The following is a 14,994-nucleotide window of genomic DNA, read 5'->3' as shown; positions in this document are numbered from 1 at the left end:
AACAACTTGATTAACAAACTTAAGAAAAGGGACTAAGGCTTTAAAAGAGAGAGAAAAAGAAGAAAGAAGAAAGAAGAAAGAAGAAAGAAGAAAAAAAATATATAAATGAAAGGTGACAGACAACCTCTGCCGTGGCAGCCTCATGAACCACTCGTTTTTCCCACAACACCCCCTAAATTACTCTAAAATTACTCACCCACCAATTAAAACAGTGCACCCCTGTTTTATAACCAAAACTAATTAAGCAAAGCCTTGGTGGCTTCTTTCGTAATATTTGCGATAAGAGGCGGGGCGAAAATGTAATTATGAACCGAAGGGCGTACCCTTTTGGTCCACGACATCTCTGAACACCCGAAAGCTAAGCACGAAAATTCATCATTTATTTTATTTAAATAATTCGAAGGAAAAAAAAAAAAGTTCGCCTCGAGACAAAAGCCGACCACAAAGTGGAGAGCCATGATTCGTGTCACGCTTCCGCAGAGAGCTTCGTATGCGGGGATCAAATCTGACCGTTCGTTTGCCGTCAAATAAATCTAATCCGCTAAGCCCTGTGGAGTTTTATGTCGCATACTTAGTGTCATAAGTACACTTAACACAGAGTGGAAAAGTTTCAGATGAGACCCTATTTTATATGCAAGAGACTGTTCTACTGTTAATAAGTCAAAAAAAGAAAGAAAGGGAGTCATTTTTGGTTTCAAGCTAAGGCATCTGTACTACTGCAGTTACCAAATTACTTTTTAACCTAGGGTGTTATTTGTAAAATAGAAACAGAAATTACTTAAATGTAGGGTTCTGTATGAAAATTTTGGTAAGATTAATTCCTCGGGTTCCGGTTTTGCCCCCGATGGAGGGAATGATGGCTGTCTCGGGTAACCCAAAGGAGGTTTAAGACCGTTCCGAGAAAGGCCCTCCCTGTTATAATTCTCCCCTGCCTCCAAAAGCGCTCTTGAGTTCTCTCTCTCACTCTCTCCCCCACTCCCTTCTCTCCATTCGGTTTGTCCATGGGTGGCCGGAGACCGGCGGCGGCAGCGGCGGCGGGTAGGGCGGAGCGCGGCGGCGGATTGAGGGCGAAGCAGGCCGGTCGGGGATCTTGCCGTGGGAGCTAGGCCGGCGGTGGACTTCGCCGGAGCACGGCGGTGCTTTACCTGCCTCGGTTTACCTCTTTCCCTCTTTCTCTCTCTCTCTAGGATTTTGCCTCCAAGGAAGCTGCTTTCGGTCTCCTCTCGGCTTAGATTAGGGTTTTGATCGAGAACCGGTCGTAAGATGGGGTTTCCCCTGAGAGACGCGCTGAGGCGCCTCTGTGTGGAGATCGGGTGGTCCTATGCTGTTTTCTGGAAGTCGGTTGGGTTCCATCATCAGATGTAAGATGAATTCTTGCTATTTTTCTTCTTTCTTGTTGTTTATTTGTTTGGTCCTTATCCTAGTTTGACGGATTAGGGCTTATTTTCCTAGTTTAGTTGGTGGCGAAAAAAAATGGTTTTCTTGATTTCTTGCTGTCTCGTGTTTTCTCGGTGTTATATCGTTTTGATAAGCTTGATAGATTCTGAAAAGATTCGACTTTCTTTGTTTCACTACCAATACATTGTTAGTAAAACGGGAGAAGTAGTTTGGCTTGTCTAATTAATTGCAAAGAAGCGAGAACCCAGTCCTTTGCTATAAAAAGATGTAACTTTTGTTGCTTTATTTTCTCTTTTTCCCTCTGGGGAGGCTGGAGAAAAGGAGAGTTTTTGGGAAAAGGGAGTCTTTGAAAAAGATGGGGTGATATGCTTCTTCAATTAATAGCTATAAGTGGAAAGAAGAAATTTTCTTTTCCGATATCAGTTAAATTTTCATGTTTTTTAACCTTGTGACGACTACCACGAGTTTCTGTTTGAAGTGAGATATAGCCCTGTAAAATGAGATAGACTCGATTTTGAAAGCAGGTTTTCTGCTTCTCTTAGAAAACTAAGAATTCACTTGAGGACAATTCTAGCTGAAGTTGTTTACAGTTATTTCAAAATTTACCCTTTGGATGAACCTTGAAGATTTGGAGTTTTGTTTCGCATTTTTTGCAGGCATTTGGCTTGGGAGGACGGGTACTGTGGACAGGCACCGGGCACTTCGGGGATTGAAGCTTTTAATTTACTGCTCAAAGAACACGGAATGGCTAGGAAGTTGAACAATGATCAGCTTGCTGAACTTGGTAGTCAAGCGAAGGACAGTGTGCATTTGCTGGTTAACAGAACAATGATCTCACAGGTTCATGTTGTAGGAGACGGGTCAGTAAGAACTTTGTTCTTATCGTCTTTGTTGGAACCTCTCTCTGCACTGTTGCCTTAGATCTTAATTTTAGTTGCTTTAATTAGATTTTAATCACATTTATGATGGGTGTCCAATGGATTCTTGTTTTCAGGATAGTTGGTGAAGCTGCTTTTACTGGAAATTATCAGTGGATACTTCGCGATGCCTTCAACGGTTATGGAACTTCATCCAAGGTAAAGTTTGTACTTTTGACCTCCAATTTGGAATTCAATTTAGGGTCAATGCAACTTTTTCCAGAAACCAGAGTGAGGTTGTATACATCTTGTCACCCAATGCACTGCAGCTGTGGAAGCCTTTAGCCACTTGAATTATAAATTTAGAGCTATATCAATGCAATAACTATTTGGTACCTTCCCACTTTCTAGATTATCTTTTCATTCGTTTTCCTTTTTATATTCACATACTTAATCAACTGAATAATTTCTCGACCTATTTAGCTTTAACTGCATATGCACTGCACCTGCGAACCACATATGCACTATGTGGTTCATTTGGCTGCATGCATACTTCATCCACATTGTGGTGTACATATAGTATGCTGATATCTGATTGAGTGATTGACAGCACTAATATAAAAGTTTGATGATTTCTTTCTCTTCCTGGGACTTTAAGTTGTATTTTGGATGGCACTTTGGCAAGAAATAAAGTAGCATCTTTTGACTTTGATAGGTTGCTGCTGAGATGAATCACCAATTTGGAGCTGGTATTCAGGTCAGCAGATTTCTTCATCACTCTTTTAATTATACATGACTTGAAAATTTTATTTGTTGCACTCGCTTAAGTTTGTGACAAGTTTTCTCCTCACCCAGACCATCGTAATTGTCCCTGTGCTACCATACGGTGTTTTACAGCTTGGCTCTACCCAGACGGTATGTTTCTTGCTTAAGCTTTCCTGTGTAAACTGAATATTTATTGGGAACAGTGAGCTCAGGAATAAAATAACCCAGCTTCATTATTTTGGAGTTTTCAATACTATATGTACTGCCAAAGTAATGAACATACTCGCTGTACTATACTGATGCATGCATTTCATAGTTGGTAGTAAGCATCTTTGACAGGTTCAGATCACCATACTCTCTGCTTTCCTATACTAAGTGCCTCTAAAGCTTGAAGCTAAACTGTGTTGTCCATATGCAGGTCATGGAGAACACTGGTTTTGTAATCTTTGTCAGAAGTCTATTTTCACAGCTAGATAGCCGACCAGGGGATTTTTTATCTGATACAACTGAAAAATCTTTGAGCCCGAGGGACCAGACACATTCTTCAATTGTCATGGGGAGAAACTGTGTTCCAGTCTCGACATCAATTTCTGAGTTTCCTTGTTCTTTATCTTCAAAGCTAACCGGGAGGATGCCATCTATAACTTCAGAGTTCATATCAAGCACTGACTCTGTTAAAAGCATAGCTATTTCATCTAGCACCTTAGTTAATCCAGATATAAGTTCCTCCTCAGTTGAACCTGTCCATAATTCTACGAGACAGCTAATAGGTCGACCAGTTGGGCTGGATGTTATATATTCCAAGCATGATTTGAGTTTTAGCCAGCAGGCACTGCCTCATGATATGAAATTTGAAAGTCAAATTCAGTCATCGACTGTGAACACAGATTTTGCTTCTTGTAGCTTAATGTCACCGGAAGAACCACTCTTGTTCATGCCTGATACTAGGTCGTTGGAGTTTGCAAAAGATGCAGCATGTGCATTAGACGACACTGAAGCAGTTCAGCAAAAAAACCATAGTTGTGACAACCCTATTTTGCCTGAAGATTCCAATACTGTCTCATTGCATGGAAGTATCAAGTTATCGGATAGGCAAAACAACATTGGAAAGTTTACATCGACTCCTGAAGGCGCTAATAAAGTCATCAGGGCCTCATCTGGTAACCTATCTAATGCAGAGACAGTTGAAATTTTACAACACAAATATCATATTTCAGGGGATCAACAGCAAAATCAATCATCTTTTTGCCAGAATACTCAACCGGTATCAAATGCAGAAGGGGAAAGACATGGAAATAATTCAGTTCAAGCTTCTGCAACTCCATCTGGTTCAGATATGCAAGGTTCATGCCATAGTTTTCTTGCTGGCACCCTTCAGGAGCATGGATTGTGGAACTCAAATCCTTTTGAACATGATCAAAAGATCCATACTGTTGATAATGAAGCAAATGATTCTTGTTCCATCATGAGTTTGCAGAGTGTGAAGGACAAGAATGGACACAAGATCCCATGTATGCCAATGGAGAAAACTTCGATCTTACCTCTAGGGCAGACTTCAGGAAGTGACCTGTTTGATTTGTTGGATCCCCAGTTTCAACAGATGTGTGGCACTTTGGATAATGCTTTGGCATCTAGAGTTGATGCAAATGCTCAGAGATTGGATGCAGATGCCTCTATTCTCTCAAATTTCTCTGATGCTCTGCCAGTCATTAATTCGGTAGCTGATGAATTCTCCCATTCTGGGATTTTCTCTGTAGCTGATAGTGATCAGCTATTGGATGCAGTCATCTCAAATGTCAACCTGGGTGCCAAGCATGGCTCAGATGATACTCTATCATGTAAAACTTCATTGACATTTGTTCATAGTTCTCCTTGTTATGATGGCTCTTCCAACCATGGATTGGTAACCTTGTCAGAGGTCAAACTAGACGAGTTATCTAGTCTTCCTCCTGTGCCTGTTAAGAATGAGATAGCAGATTTAAGTAATAATGTTAAGCCACCAAGCTTTCTGGCAAAAGCTGAAGAGTGCTCTCATTCTCAAAGCACTGTTCAAAAATCACAGATTCGTCTTTGGGTTGAAAGTGGTCAGAGCATGACGTGTGATAGTATGTCAACCTCAAATAGTAAAAAGCTCGACATAACAGGTAAGCCAAATCGCAAGAGATCTAGACCAGGAGAGAGTCCTAGGCCACGGCCAAAAGACCGACAGATGATACAAGACCGTATCAAGGAACTCCGAGAAATTGTACCCAATGGGGCAAAGGTGATTTTGGTGCTACTTGCAACTTCTAAGTCCACAATGATCACTAGTGACTTTCTAATGCATACTCTGGAATGGTGCAGTACTAATCCTTGTTCTGTTATTTTTTTGCTATTTGGAGTAACAGTGTAGCATCGATGCTTTATTGGAGAAGACCATCAAACACATGTTTTTCTTGCAAAGTGTGACAAAGAATGCAGACAAGCTCAAGGACACTGGAGAGTCTAAGGTACAAGTATATCTAGTTTGCTATGTAACCTCTTAAAATTTTAAAGACTGGCATCTGAAAGGTATGGAAGATAGGGCATTGTTTTACATGGTCATTTTTTTTTCCTCGGATAAATTAGAAACCTGAACTTGACACATATTTATGCATGTTTTGAGCTACTAGTACTTTGTACAAATAATAGTATATAAAGCATTTCAGAGATGGCTTGTATTGTGCGTTGAAACGGCTGGCATTGTGCTGCTCAAAGAAATGGGCCACCTTTAAAAGTTATTGTATTCAGAAAAGTATAGAGCTACTTACAAACCAACTGTGTTCCACTCTTTATTTGTAATGAACCTATTCAAGTTGGTCTGCATCAAACTTTGCAACAATTGTTATTTTCCAGTTAGATTCATGCGGTAGATCTGCGCAAGTTTCAGAACTTTGGTTTATGAAAGCTTGCTCAGAACAGATTATCACATTCAGTTACTTGATTCTTAGAAGAAGAATCTTGTCATGTCTAAATACAGGTAATTGGTGAGGAGGGTGGTTTGCTTTTGAGAGACTACTTTGAGGGGGGTGCTACTTGGGCTTTTGAAGTTGGTACTCAGTCTATGGTCTGCCCAATCATTGTTGAGGATCTGAACCCACCTCGCCAGATGCTAGTAGAGGTAACTTAGCTTCTTTTCTTGCACTTTGTATCCGACATGTATTTGAAATATTAGAGTTACGCCGCAACTCATAATGCATATATTTATTATTTTCTGCACAGATGCTTTGTCAAGAGCGAGGGTTCTTCCTGGAAATAGCTGACTTCATTAGAGGACTTGGATTGACCATCTTGAAGGGGGTGATGGAAACACGCAAAGATAAAATCTGGGCACGATTTGCTGTTGAGGTACGGCATCTAGTATTCTTGACTTAAATCAGATTGATGGTACTTGAGCATTTGTCCAGAGATAAATGCATTAGGCTTAGCATCTTTCCTGATTGTTGATAGGTTGTAGCAACTAATTAAAAAGTTGTTTCCCGTTAAGCAATTTGTGTGTGCTTTGTACACAGGCAAACAGGGACACGACGAGGATGGAGATATTCTTATCACTTGTGCACTTACTGGAACCAACCGCCAGAAGCAGTATAGTACCACAAAATATTAGTAACATCAACATGCCGAATAACATCCTGCACCAACCTAGTATTCCGGCAACTGGCTTGTCAGATTGCACTCAGTGATCCGTTGATATCTTTTCAGTCGTTTTCAGAAATGCTAAGAGTGAGACTGGCTTCTCTCACCGTGACTAGCATTCCGGTGGCTGTTTGGTGTTTTTGGTGCATGGTTTTTTAACTTTTATGCTGCCTACATCTGGAAGTTCCATTCGTTTGCCCCCCCATTTACCCCTTATGTAAGCTTACTTTCTTTCGTGTAGCCGTATTTTATCTGATAGTAGTAAATTAGTAATTCTGTTGTATTTCTAATTTCTCAAGTGGTGTTCCCTGGTGGAACGTCTCACATGTAAATGTAGAAAGAATCAGGATAAGGATAAGGATTTGCTGTCTCTCTTATAATCGTGGATATGTAAGCATTCCTCTTCTGCTGCCAAAGATGATGCCTTGTGTGCAAATTGTCATAACTCTTAAGATTTGATCCCATTGGACTATTATATTGTGAGGATTTTCTCCCTAGGCTAACTTGTCCTAAGGCTGTATACGCTGTTGTTTTCAGAGTACGGGAAATACTGTGATTCTATCTTATGATTCAATACTTCACCATTGGAAGGGGGAAAAAAAGATGTCCTTTTTCACCTGCAATCTTGTAACTGAGCACATAATGTGAGGGTAATCAGCAGTCCCCAGTGTAGGACCCGAAGAGATCGTTGAGTTCATTGATGACACCATAATGAACAAGTATTATTGATTTGGAAATTTGCTTTTGACACCCTCAAAAGTGACCCAAGAAGCTTATAATCATAATTTTTGTGGCCCCTCGCTTGTCTGTTGGAAGCTTTTCTATTTTTGAGAGAAATAGACAAAGAGAAGTATCCTCAAGGTATTTGATGCATTAACACTTATTATTACATGGAAATCCATAGCTGAGGATGCAGCTTTACTTCTCTTCATCTGACTCGTTATAAATTTTTATCATTTATATATGTTCCAAATTGTAGTGTATTTATAAATTTAATTAGCTGCTTGAGTAACTAGGCGGTAGAAGCTTTCTCCACTTTTAGCAGATCTTCCATTGGTTTCTGGTCAAAGGAGAAAAGGATTTCCAACTGATTGAGATGTACTATTCTCCATTAGTGTTCTTTGTCTCTTTTTTTTTCCTCTCCACTAAAGATTTAATTTTTGTACTACAACTATAGTTCAAACTTATTGCCATTTTTTCCGTTACAAGCCATCACAGAGACAGAGACAGAGACAGAGACAGAGAGACAGAGACGGAGAGATAGCATGTAGCATGTGCATGTAGACCCCCATGGTACTGTTCTCCTATCCTTGAGTTGGAAAAGCAAACAGTTCCATACATATGGAAGACTGGAACCCCATCAATCAAAAGGAAGCATTTCCCCTTCCCCCAAATTCATTGGTCTTCTCTTCCACTTTCCTCCACCTGACAGAGCTAACCATCCAAAATGGCACAGATAGGACTGGTGGGTCTCTTGGCAGATCCTCCTGTCTATTGATCAATCACGACCAACCCTGTTGCGAAACTATTCACATCATCACTTGCTTTTCTTCTCATTCACTGTTGCTCTTTGCCTAACAAACTCTCTTACAACACAAGGTGGCACTACCAATCATGGGCTCTTTTCCTTTCTATTTGTTACCACTCGCAAGTGCCTGTTCTTCTTCTCACATCCTTGACCTGTTCCTTTCTATCAGATCTTTTTGTTTGAATGATAGTTTAACCATAAATCTTGCAACATGCATTCATAATTCTTATGTATCCCTCCCCTCCCCCAGAGGAAGTACTACAACATTTATATACATCCTTAGCTCCTATGAAGTATAATCTCCTTTTGTTTGGAACTATTCTTCTATACAATATATGTAGTTGATTAATTACCACTCCTAGCTACAAACATTCAATTCTAAAGGAAAGAGAAAGACCTAAGTATATAACTAGGCCTAGCTCTAATACTTGTACAAGCACTAAACCTCTACTAGGCTACAAAGTCTCTCATCAGCTGAGCTGCAAACCTCTTCCTGCTTTGCATATCCATCTGATCATATGCATTTGAAGGATTGCTGTTGCTGCTGTAGTCATTGCCTTCACTGCTCATCTGGATTCTTCTCCCCATTGCCATGCTCTCATTGGAGAGGAAAGATGGTTGTGCTGCAGAGAGAGAGAGGGTCTCGCAGTGTTGGAGTCCAAGGGTGAGGGAAACAGAATTGGATGAGAACCTTGGTGTGAATTGCTCAGAGCCAAAACTATCCATTTCTCCGATCGGATACGCCGCGAAGCCGCCGACGTTGTTGCTGTTTGTGTTGTTGCTACCCATCAAAGAGTAGCCTTGCTCCTCCACTCCCCCACTCCCTTCCATAAACTTCATCAGCAGCTCTCGGTTGCTCATCTCCTCTGACATGGCGTTCGGATGATGAAGAGACTCATCAAGACTCCTCGCCTTCTTGCGCTTCGGTTGCATTGATGCTGCTGCCGCCGCCTCTCTGTCGTCCTCGTCATCATCGTCGTCGTCGTCGTAGTACCCACGTTGCTGCGATGCCATCGTAACCTTCTCGTTTTGCTCTGCTTTTGCTATGCCGTTCTCTTGTTGAGAGCTCGACATGGCTTCATTTTCTTTTTTCGCGCCGCTCTCGGTTGCGTTCTCGTCTGCATTGTTCTGTTCTTGATCCTTAGTCTCTTCTAAATACATCTCCTCCACCATTGGCTTCCAGAGCCGGACCCTGGCATTTATAAACCAATTCGAGACCTGCACACAGATAAATTTAATTAATTATTTATTTATTTAATTACGCGGGTTGTTGATATAATTCTTGGACGAATTCAATAGGAAAAAGTTTTATACCTGGCTCCTAGTAAGGCCTGTTTGCTTTGCAAGCATGAGCTTGTCCGAATCCTTGGGGTATCTGCAATCCAAGATCACATAATTAGACTTAATAAGGATTAATTTAATTGATCCATGTGACTCCACTTTTACACACACACACACTTACGGATGGAGGAAGTGCTCGAAGAGCCAAGCGCGAAGAATAGAAACGGATCGCTCCGGCAGGCCTCTCTGCGGCCGCCACGCGTTGTGCTGGATCATCCCTAGCTGCTGGAGCGCACGCTGCTGCCGTAGGTGGTGGTCGACGAATCGGAGTCTCGAGCCGACCGCCTTGTCGGTCTCTTCCTCTCCTAGACTCCTGCTCGTCGCCTGGATTTGGCCGGCGATGGCGTCTCGAAGACACCGGAATTGCTTCGATATCGTTTGCAAAGCAAGCGCAGTGTATGTTCTTGCTGATCCACTTCCAGCCACTGCTTCAAAAGCTGACACTACTATTTGCATCTGCTGGTGGTATTGCCGATATCTCTGTTCCACCTTCAGTATACATCAAACAAACAATAACAATAATTAGAAACGACCTCCAAGATTCATATAAAAGATTTTTTTTTTTTTAGCTCACTTCATCAAGCATGTTAACAAGCTTGGCCTTCTTCATCTGAAGCTCCTGCCGCTCCGCCGTCGAGAGCTCAACCCTCGGCTCCTCCTGCGCGCTCGTTCGGCCTTCGGAATCCTCGGTGTTCTTCGCGGAGCTCTTGGAAGTAGCCCCCTTCGCCGCCTCGCCTTTGCCTCCCTTTCCGACGTTCACCACCTCATCTAGCAGTTGCTGAGCTGCCTTCAAGTACCTGGAGCCCATCAAGAAACTCTGCAGCCCATTAGAACCCCCCAAATGCCCCGCCGCCTCCTCGGCGTTCGACGGAGTTATCTCCGCCACCGGAGACACCATCTCGCGCGAAGACAGGCTGAGGGACAGCCCTTGCTGACGCATCGACGGCGGCCGGTGGGGATTGAATTGCGGCGACGCCATGTCGACGGAGGTGGCTGTGGCTGACGGTTGCGGCGCAGCCCATAGGTTGTAATGGAGGCGGGGGACTAGGCCATGGATCGCGGAGATGTCGTGGGCGGCGGTGGCGGAGGCCGATTCTTGGGTAGGGAGCATCGGCTGGAGAGGTATGCCGACGATGTGTTGTTGTTGGCTATTATGTTGGCCGCCGGCGTTAGCGAAGCTCATCGGGTTCATCGAGTTCATGGAGTTCAAGAGGACCATATTCGCCGGAGCGGCAGCCGCGTCGGTGTAACCAACGTAGTTAGGATTCATGAGGTAGAGAGTCTGCAAGCTGTCCGTTTGGACCTCTTGGCCTCCATGGAAGTAGGTAGCCATATAGGATCAACTCTTCTCTAAGACTAGCGTAGATAAATAGATTACTTTGGTGAATGTTTTTCCTGCAATAAAACCATCAAGATATATGGTAACTAATTAGTAGGAAGATGATATAAAAAGTAAACTGCATCAAATTGACAGTAAAAAAAAAGAAACTTTTTGCAATACTAATAATAGATCAAAGGAACACTACGAATTATAGAGCAGACAAAGTCCTAGCAGTCGGTAACTAGCTAATTGCCTAGTCCTTTATTCTAATATTCACAGTAGTAGAAACAAAACAATTTTTTTTTTTTGGATCAAGATCAAGATCAACTCGGCGAAATTGGGATCATATGGAGAAATAGCAAGTAAGTTTAATTGGGGCAGTTCAAGAAATGGAGAGGAAAACAAAAGTAATTAAGGCAGCCATCTTCATCAAAGTGATTTAACTAGGTATACTACATCATGATTGGAAATATACATGAGAGATCCAAACCTTGAGCACGTGTGGGTGATATAGTAATGGTTATGGACTCCTCTCTCCTCTCTCTCTCTCTCTCTCTCTCTCTCTCTCTCTCCCTCCCTCCCTTAGGGAGCTACTACTATATATGATAAAAGGCTAGCTTAATAGAAATCTCTCTTAGTAGAAGAACTGAGAGGATCTTAGACTACTAGTGTCAGAGTCCTAATCCCTGCAAACCTCTCTTCCTTTCTTCTCCATCTGATAAGGAAAAGAGCTAAAGAGACTATTTAATAAAGAATAGGAGAAAACGAAAAGGGGAAAAGAAAGGAAAAAGATACCCACCTATCAATTCTCTTATCCAAACCATCTTCCCCTCTTCTTCTCTTCTTCCAGTTATTTTATAAACAATTTTAGTTTTGGCTTCTCGGTACGTATGCAAAGAGGACTTGAGAAAGTCAATACACAAGAGAAATGTAGTGTTGTATGTTTACCTGGGAGTCGATCAAAAGAAGGCATAGTCCAGTTGATATGACCATGACTTCCCTTTCTTAATATCACTAGATGAATCAAGCATGCAGCAGCCTATCTCATCAGTGTGGTGCTGTGATGAGAGATGGAAAGAGAGAGATAGTCACATAGATAGAAAGAGAGAGATATAGATAGTTATATAATTGTACAAATTAAGAAGACATGTATATATATATATATATATATTTGGAGGAGGTGAAGGAAATCTAAATAAGAGACACTGTTAGAGAACTGACAGATGTGTCAGAGGAACAAACAGCTGAAGAACGAGGAAACGTCGACTTCCAAAGGCTTTGATTCTATATGTATCTATGTATGCGTGGGGAAAAGAGCTAGAGATGTGGAAATTAAGAGGTGCTTCGATCTTCTCTTCTCTTCTCTTCTCGCTTCTTCCTTCCTCTCTCTCTCTCTCTCTCTCTCTCTCTCTGCATCCAAAAATTAAACATTTAGTTTCCCTTGCGTGTTGTATGTCTTTTGTCCTCATTCAACATGTCTATCATCTATCAGTCTCCTCCTTGTTCTTTTTTTACAATTTTTGTGGTTGGATGCTGGAGTTGGAAGATAAAGCAATTGAAAGCTAAGGCACCCAACCAACCACCCCCATTACACCTACTTAGAGAGAGAGAGAGAGAGAGAGAGAGAGAGAGTACTGTAGTGACTAGCAAAAAGGTAAGACAAACCTGGAATTGGAAGTGAGACTTACCAAAGTCTTTCAAACGTAGCCAGCTTATATGTGTTTCGAGTAGTCTATACTTAAACTCTTTTCTCACCTATAAGTTTCTGGTGATGGTAACTTTTATGCTGCCATTCTATTCTTTACCAGTAATATATTCCTCCTTTTAGAACTGCATTTCTCTATCATTAAATAGACTACATCCTGAGCTTCAGATTTGATGGTGAGAAAGTTTCAGCTGGCTAAGAATACAATTAAAAAAAAGAAGAAGAGAAAGGGCATGTGAATCTTATTTCCCTATCTCAAGATAGATCACCAAGTTACCCAAAATGAGATAATATAAAATAAAAGAATACGGTAGCAAACAACATGTGACATAACGATCCCATATGCAGCAAGTGTAACAGAATGTGTTCATGTGTGATTAAAGGAGGAGGGTTTTCTATCTACTGGCTTCTTACGCTGCATCCTTGTGGTGGGTCTCAGATAGTTATTTCCTTTATCATTACTGATTCCCAGTGCAGAAAAAGGAGCGCAATAATGTGTAATAATGGAGGACTTTTGTCTTCAAAAGAATCTTAAAAAGGACCATATATAATCCTTGTAGTCAGTCTCATTGGCTGTTATTTCTCAGCTGATGACCATTTCATCGTTGTGAATTTACAAAGGACCATGAATTAATGCATCAGTATCATAATTTTTTTTTCTTTTTATAAACTTTGAACTGGGCTGCTGTGATGGCAATTTGATTGGGCATCCTTAATGGTTGATGCATTTATGTGTGTGTGGGTTCCGCAACTTATTTGGCAATACAATAAAAGAAACTTCAAGACGTAATAGTTTTTTTTTTTTCTTTTGATAACTACCCTGATGTTATGTTAGATGATCAGTTAACCTTAAAGCTTAAATTGTTAGATAATAAATGGACAACATATATTATACATTTAAGGTATGCCGATAGAGAGAATGAGAGAGAAAATTACAGTAATTAATATATATATATATATGTATGTATGTATGTATGTATGTATTATGAGTGGCTGGTTAGAGAAGGGAGAAGGAATCAAAAAGGGGCCTGACCCTCTAGACATACAGCAAGAAAAATGTGGGTGTGACATGATGTCCTTATGTGACCCATAATATTCTTTGAAGAAGTCCTCCCTTATACGCAATCCCCCATCCCTTTGATATTTAGTTTTGCTTCAGCTTCCACCACAAAATCCTAAATGCCGCCTACCCACTTCCAATATTGTGAATCCCCCACATTCATCCCTTTTTTTTCCCTCACCCTTCCTATCCCCTCATCCCTTTCCATTGATCTCCTTTTAGTTTTTCCTTTGTTTTTCTAACTTTTTATCTTCTTTGTTGATAATTATGGCCACTACCACCTTCAACTTTCTCTAATCCCAGGCATGCCTTTCGCTTGGGCTACCGGATTCTTCAAACACAATTATATGAAACTCTTAAAATAAATTAACCAAATAAATATGGAATTACAACCTTTCCATACCCCTATTAATGGATGCATATTTAAGCAACATGAAAGTTGATTATCAAAGTATGACAAGCAAATGACAATATTGACTTGATCAGCGGTGAGTCTTCTTCCTTCTCCGAAAGGAACACTACTACTCTTTTACCGGTGAGAAAGTTGAAGATATCAGCCATGGGATGCGTATTATTAATGCCTCCATCATTGCCCTCCGACTTTTGGACAACTTTTTCGTATTGGAACGTAACAGTTCACATCCCTAAATCATAGAGTCCACTGTCACCTCTCCTAATATATATATATATATATATATATATATATATATATACGCCATGAGGTGAATTATGTACGTTTATTTTCTTACACGTAGCAGACTAACTAATCATTATTAAGTACACCGTGCACGTGTATCTTATATTTGTGTCTTACCAAAGAGCATAAGTGTGATATATATATATATATATACTTTTTGTTTAATGACGTTGTTAATATATATATATAAAAAAAAACTATTTGTTATAGGGGAGAAGATGGGTAGGGGTTGAGAAGCCGACACGTAGCGGTCTAAGAAAACTTATTAGTGTTAGGCCATCGAGAAGCATCGTGGGTCCCACGTCTTTTTTTGTATGTTCCCACGTGCCGCTTACCGTGACGAACTTGCCCACTCCCCGCTCCCGTCGGCCCCACCTCTCGGGCCGACACGTTTCGACATCTCATTGCATGAAAACTTCTCCTCCTACTCCTCCTCGCATCCCGACGCGTGCGCATTCGTCGCTGTGACCGGGCGAGTTTTCGTGCTACGGTGACCGTAGGGAATCGGCAGTAAGCCTACGGCTGGGCGGGGGCGGGGGCCGGGGGAGCGGTGGGCCCGAGGACGATTCGGTGGCCGCGTCACCATCCGCACGTGTGGGTCCCACGTGGAAAAGGTCAAGGCAGCGGCCAATCAGGGCGGAGCTGGCGCTGGGCCCCGCGACCCACGC

The 14,994-nt window shown here is 41.5% G+C and overlaps 2 protein-coding genes across 8 annotated transcripts; one reads left to right on the top strand and one right to left on the bottom strand.

The window, feature by feature from the left end:
• The first annotated feature begins 843 nt into the window (after positions 1-843).
• LOC140801846 (transcription factor LHW-like) lies at positions 844-7,090 on the top strand. 2 transcript variants are annotated; one of them, XM_073157181.1, is made up of 10 exons: positions 844-1,361; positions 2,055-2,258; positions 2,393-2,474; positions 2,971-3,012; positions 3,111-3,170; positions 3,439-5,283; positions 5,408-5,509; positions 6,019-6,159; positions 6,261-6,386; positions 6,551-7,090. In XM_073157181.1, the coding sequence occupies exons 1-10, from the start codon at positions 1,264-1,266 to the stop codon at positions 6,719-6,721; spliced, it is 2,871 nt and encodes a 956-aa protein (XP_073013282.1). In that variant the 5' UTR covers positions 844-1,263; the 3' UTR covers positions 6,722-7,090. The 2 variants fall into 2 exon arrangements, with proteins under 2 accessions (XP_073013282.1, XP_073013283.1); XM_073157182.1 differs by lacking the exons at positions 844-1,361; positions 2,055-2,258; positions 2,393-2,474 and adding an exon at positions 2,786-2,816 and having other exon boundaries at positions 2,969-3,012.
• A 1,302-nt stretch (positions 7,091-8,392) lies between these two features.
• LOC140801816 (BEL1-like homeodomain protein 1) lies at positions 8,393-12,445 on the bottom strand. Of its 6 annotated transcripts, none has more exons than XM_073157116.1 (6): positions 12,086-12,445; positions 11,813-11,922; positions 10,118-10,938; positions 9,665-10,032; positions 9,517-9,577; positions 8,393-9,420 (listed from the first exon to the last, which is right to left on the bottom strand). In XM_073157116.1, exons 3-6 carry the CDS (start codon positions 10,874-10,876, stop codon positions 8,653-8,655), a joined length of 1,956 nt encoding a protein of 651 aa, XP_073013217.1. In that variant the 5' UTR covers positions 10,877-10,938; positions 11,813-11,922; positions 12,086-12,445; the 3' UTR covers positions 8,393-8,652. The 6 variants fall into 6 exon arrangements, with proteins under 6 accessions (XP_073013217.1, XP_073013220.1, XP_073013221.1 ...); XM_073157119.1 differs by having other exon boundaries at positions 11,664-11,922; positions 12,086-12,321; XM_073157120.1 differs by lacking the exon at positions 12,086-12,445 and having other exon boundaries at positions 11,664-11,998.
• Between the last annotated feature and the right edge of the window lie 2,549 nt (positions 12,446-14,994).

The sequence above is a fragment of the Typha latifolia genome, chromosome 15 (assembly GCF_019914945.1).
Source record: "Typha latifolia isolate L0001 chromosome 15, TyphaL0001v2, whole genome shotgun sequence".
NCBI classification, from domain to species: domain Eukaryota; kingdom Viridiplantae; phylum Streptophyta; class Magnoliopsida; order Poales; family Typhaceae; genus Typha; species Typha latifolia.
The sequence above is the reverse complement of the archived record's forward strand: the minus strand, read 5'-3'. Positions and strand labels throughout refer to the sequence as shown.

Bases quoted from the DNA above. Each gene is read 5' to 3' on its own strand.
- LOC140801846 (XM_073157181.1), top strand. From the start codon at position 1,264: ATGGGGTTTCCCCTGAGAGACGCGCTGAGGCGCCTCTGTGTGGAGATC. The intron at 2,475-2,970 runs GTAAAGTTTGTA...TGACTTTGATAG, and splicing joins GTTATGGAACTTCATCCAAG to GTTGCTGCTGAGATGAATCA. The intron at 3,013-3,110 runs GTCAGCAGATTT...CTCCTCACCCAG, and splicing joins AATTTGGAGCTGGTATTCAG to ACCATCGTAATTGTCCCTGT.
- LOC140801816 (XM_073157116.1), bottom strand. From the start codon at position 10,876: ATGGCTACCTACTTCCATGGAGGCCAAGAGGTCCAAACGGACAGCTTG. The intron at 10,033-10,117 runs GTGAGCTAAAAA...TGTATACTGAAG, and splicing joins TTGTTAACATGCTTGATGAA to GTGGAACAGAGATATCGGCA. The intron at 9,421-9,516 runs GTATAAAACTTT...ATCTGTGTGCAG, and splicing joins CAGGCCTTACTAGGAGCCAG to GTCTCGAATTGGTTTATAAA.